Source organism: Boleophthalmus pectinirostris, unplaced genomic scaffold (genome assembly GCF_026225935.1).
Source record: "Boleophthalmus pectinirostris isolate CB_2022bp ecotype Guang Dong unplaced genomic scaffold, ASM2622593v1 HiC_scaffold_19, whole genome shotgun sequence".
In the NCBI taxonomy this organism is placed as follows: Eukaryota; Metazoa; Chordata; class Actinopteri; order Gobiiformes; family Gobiidae; genus Boleophthalmus; species Boleophthalmus pectinirostris.
The window spans coordinates 40,891,799-40,896,487 of NW_026571140.1; the positions used below are offsets into that span (position 1 = coordinate 40,891,799).

Consider the following 4,689-nt stretch of genomic DNA (forward strand, 5'->3'; position numbering starts at 1 on the left):
CAACCCAGTTCTCGTTGACGAGGGAGCCACCGCAGAAGTGGAATCCAGTGTAGTCCTGAAGAAAAGAGGAAAAGAGAGAAAGAAAGAGGGAAAGAGAGAGGAGAGAGGGTGAAGAGAGGGATGGGGTGAGAGATAAAGAGAGGATGAAGAGAAGAGAGGAGGAGGGAGAGAGAGAAAGAGAGAAGACGTGAGGATAAACACATGAAAAAAAATGTAAAAAAAAAAAAAAAATAATAATAATAAAATAAAAAGTAAAGTTTTTGGGTTTTCAAGTAAGTGCCACCAGATATTCCAGGACTAAACCAGGTCTATAACAAGACTATTCCAGGTCTAATCCAGGACTAAACCAGGTCTATAACAAGACTATTCCAGGACTAAACCAGGTCTATAACAAGACTATTCCAGGTCTAATCCAGGACTAAACCAGGTCTATAACAAGACTATTCCAGGACTAAACCAGGTCTATAACAAGACTATTCCAGGTCTAATCCAGGACTAAACCAGGTCTATAACAAGACTATTCCAGGTCTAATCCAGGTCTAAACCAGGTCTATAAGAGGACTATTCCAGGTCTAATCCAGGACTAAACCAGGTCTATAACAAGACTATTCCAGGTCTAATCCAGGACTAAACCAGGTCTATAACAAGACTATTCCAGGTCTAATCCAGGACTAAACCAGGTCTATAACAAGACTATTCCAGGTCTAATCCAGGACTAAACCAGGTTTATAACAAGACTATTTCCAGGTCTAATCCAGGACTAAACCAGGTCTATAAGAAGACTATTCCAGGTCTAATCCAGGACTAAACCAGGTCTATAACAAGACTATTCCAGGTCTAATCCTGGACTAAACCAGGTTTATAACAAGACTATTCCAGGTCTAATCCAGGACTAAACCAGGTCTATAACAAGACTATTCCAGGTCTACTCCAGGACTAAACCAGGTCTATCACAAGACTATTCCAGGTCTAATCCAGGACTAAACCAGGTCTATAACAAGACTATTCCAGGTCTAATCCAGGACTAAACCAGGTCTATAACAAGACTATTCCAGGTCTAATCCAGGACTAAACCAGGTCTATAACAAGACTATTCCAGGTCTAATCCAGGACTAAACCAGGTCTATAACAAGACTATTCCAGGTCTAATCCAGGACTAAACCAGGTCTATAACAAGACTATTCCAGGTCTAATCCAGGACTAAACCAGGTCTATAACAGGACTATTCCAGGTCTAATCCAGGACTAAACCTGGTCTATAACAAGACTATTCCAGGTCTAATCCAGGTCTAATCCAGGTCTATAACAAGACTATTCCAGGTCTAAACCAGGTCTAAACCAGGTCTATAACAAGACTATTCCAGGTCTAATCCAGGACTAAATCAGGTCTATCACAAGACTATTCCAGGTCTAATCCAGGACTAAACCAAGTCTATAACAAGACTATTCCAGGTCTAATCCAGGACTAAACCAGGTCTATAACAAGACTATTCCAGGTCTAATCCAGGTCTAAACCAGGTCTATAACAAGACTATTCCAGGTCTAATCCAGGACTAAACCAGGTCTATAACAAGACTATTCCAGGTCTAAGTCAGAACTAAACCAGGTCTATAACAAGACTATTCCAGGTCTAATCCAGGACTAAACCAGGTCTATAACAAGACTATTCCAGGTCTAATCCAGGACTAAATCAGGTCTATACCAGGTCTAAACCAGATCTATAACAGATCTAAACCAGGTCTATTCCAGGTCTACAACAGGTCTAATCCAGGTCTATAACAGGACTGTTCCAGGTCTAAACCAGGTCTATTCCAGGTCTAAAGTAGGTCTATTCCAGGTCTATAACAGGACTGTTCCAGGTCTAATCCAGGTCTAAACCAGGTCTATAACAGGTCTAATCCAGGTCTATAACAGGACTGTTCCAGGTCAAAACCAGGTCTATTCCAGGTCTAAACCAGGTCTATAACAAGTCTATAACAGGTCTAAACCAGGTCAAAACCAGGTCTATTCCAGGTCTATAACAGGACTGTTCCAGGTCAAAACCAGGTCTATTCCAGGTCTATAACAGGTCTATTCCAGGTCTATAACAGGACTGTTCCAGGTCAAAACCAGGTCTATTTCAGGTCTAAACCAGGTCTATTCCAGGTCTATAACAGGACTGTTCCAGGTCAAAACCAGGTCTATTCCAGGTCTAATCCAGGTCTAAACCGGGTCTAAACCGGGTCTGTGTGTCTGTGTGCTCTCACCTGGAGCGACACCTGCCAGGGCCAGGAGTGGGGCACGGCCTCCTCCCCGTTGACGATTCGGGCGTAACCGGTGATGACAGGTTTGATGGCAGGGACACCGCACCCTGTCAAACCAACAACAACAACCATTTAAAACAGGAAAATGAGGACTAAACCAGGACTAAACCAGGACTAAACCAGGACTAAACCAGGACTAAACCAGGACTGAACCAGGACTAAACCAGGACTAAACCAGGACAAACCAGGACTAACCAGGACTAAACCAGGACTGAACCAGGACTGAACCAGGACTGAACCAGGACTAAACCAGGACTAAACCAGGACTAAACCAGGACTAAACCAGGACCAGGACTAACCAGGACTGAACCAGGACTAAAACCAGGACTAAACCAGGACTAAACCAGGACTGAACCAGGACTAAACCAGGACTGAACCAGGACTGAACCAGGACTAAACCAGGACTGAACCAGGACTGAACCAGGACTAAAACAGGACTGAACCAGGACAAACAGACTGAAACCAGGACTAAAACCAGGACTAAACCAGGACTAAACAGGACTAAACCAGGACTAAACCAGGACTGAACCAGGACTGAACCAGGACTGAACCAGGAACCAGGACTAAACCAGGACTGAACCAGGACTGAACCAGGACTAAACCAGGACTGAACCAGGACTGAACCAGGACTAAACCAGGAACTAAACCAGGACTAACCAGGACTAAACCAGGACTAAACCAGGACTAAACCAGGACTGAACCAGGACTAAACCAGGACTAAACCAGGACTGAACCAGGACTAAACCAGGACTGAACCAGGACTAAACCAGGACTAAACCAGGACTGAACCAGGACTGAACCAGGAAAACCAGGACTAAAACAGACTAAACCAAACTAAACAGGACTAAAACAGACTGAACCAGGACTGAACAGGACTAAAAACAGGACTGAACCAGGACTAACCAGGACTAAACCAGGACTAAAACAGGACTAAACCAACTAAACAGGACTAAAACAAGACTGAACCAGGACTGAAACAGGACTAAACAGGACTGAACAGGACTAAACCAGGACTGAACCAGGACTAAACAGGACTAAACAGGACTAAACAGGACTAAACCACCAGACTAAACCAGACTAAACCAGGACTAAACCAGGACTGAACCAGGAACTAAACCAGGACTGAACCAGGACTGAAACAAGACTGAACCAGGACTAAAACAAGGACTGAACCAGGACTAAACCAGAACTAAAAGAGGACTAAACCAGGACTGAACCAGGACTAAACCAGGACTAAAACAGGACAAACCAGACTAAACCAGGACTAAAAACAGACTAACAGGACTAACCAGGACTAAAACAGGACTGAAAACCAGGACTGAACCAGGACTAAACCAAGACTGAACCAGAACTAAAACAGGACTGAACCAGGACTAAAACAGGACTAAAACAGGACTGAACCAGGACTAAACCAGGACTGAACCAGGACTAAAACAGGACTAAACCAGGACTGAATCAGGGCTAAACCAGGAACAAACTGGTCTCAGTCCTGGTCTTAGTCCTGGTCCTGGTTTGGTCCTGGTCTCAGTCCTGGTCTGGTCCCAGTCTCAGTCCTGATCACCTGACAGTCTACGCGGCTGCACCTCACCTGGTTCAGTCCAGTTTTAGTCCTGGTTTAGTCCTGTTTTAGTCCTGGTTTAGTCCTGTTTTAGTCCTGTTTTAGTCCTGTTCAGTCACAGAAACGGGAAACGTCTTTTCGTTTTCTTATTTTTGGTTTTATATTGAAAAACGAATGAATGATCCATGGATTGAGCGTGGGCGCACTTCTGGCTCCATCGCCTCTGGCTCCAGTCGACTTTAGATTGAAAAATTGTCTCTCTTTTTGTCATTTTCGTTTTAAAAATATTCGTATAAAGTCGCTCTACATGATCCTGCTGTTTTTATTTCACTATTTTGTCCGTAAATAAATTCTTCCAAGTCAGTCTATGTCAACTAAAAGAAGTTAAAATCAGGTACATGCTCTTTAAAGCTCCACTATGTAACTTTTCTCTTGTTACTGTGGCTAGTTTTTCCAGACAGAGCTGAGTTGAGAGTTTGTGTCTCACCGTAGGTGGCGCCGACGAAGGCGAGGCACGAGAGGATCCACAGGAAGGACATGGCTCGATCATGATCTCCTCAAACCTCCTCGGGGCTTTTATGCGTCCGGAGCTGCGCCGTGATTGGACGGTTCGGGGCGGACGAGGGCTGCGATTGGCCGAGGGGAGGGTCCGGGAGGGTGAGACGGAGGCAGGTGTGAGGTGGGAGCTGCTCCATCTGGGACTCGATCCCAAACGGACGGAACAAAAGTAAATCATTCACAAACACACGGGGGACTTCAGGACACGAACCGAGACACACTCTGGTTCAAAACTGATTTAAAAACTAAATATTTCACTTTTAAGCTGAAA

General features: G+C 44.5%; 1 protein-coding gene across 1 annotated transcript in view; it reads right to left on the reverse strand.

Moving 5' to 3' along the window:
* LOC110161954 (chymotrypsin A-like) overlaps positions 1–4,399 on the reverse strand; it is a 12,973-nt gene extending 8,574 nt beyond the window's left edge. Inside the window, exons 1-3 of the mRNA XM_055154664.1 lie at positions 4,348–4,399; positions 2,246–2,349; positions 1–55 (exon numbers count right to left, since the gene is read on the reverse strand). The exon at positions 1–55 is cut by the window's left edge and continues 25 nt beyond it. Of these exons, the coding sequence (XP_055010639.1) occupies positions 1–55; positions 2,246–2,349; positions 4,348–4,399 (211 nt within the window). The remainder of the gene's footprint in view (positions 56–2,245; positions 2,350–4,347) is intronic.
* Positions 4,400–4,689: the final 290 nt, after the last annotated feature.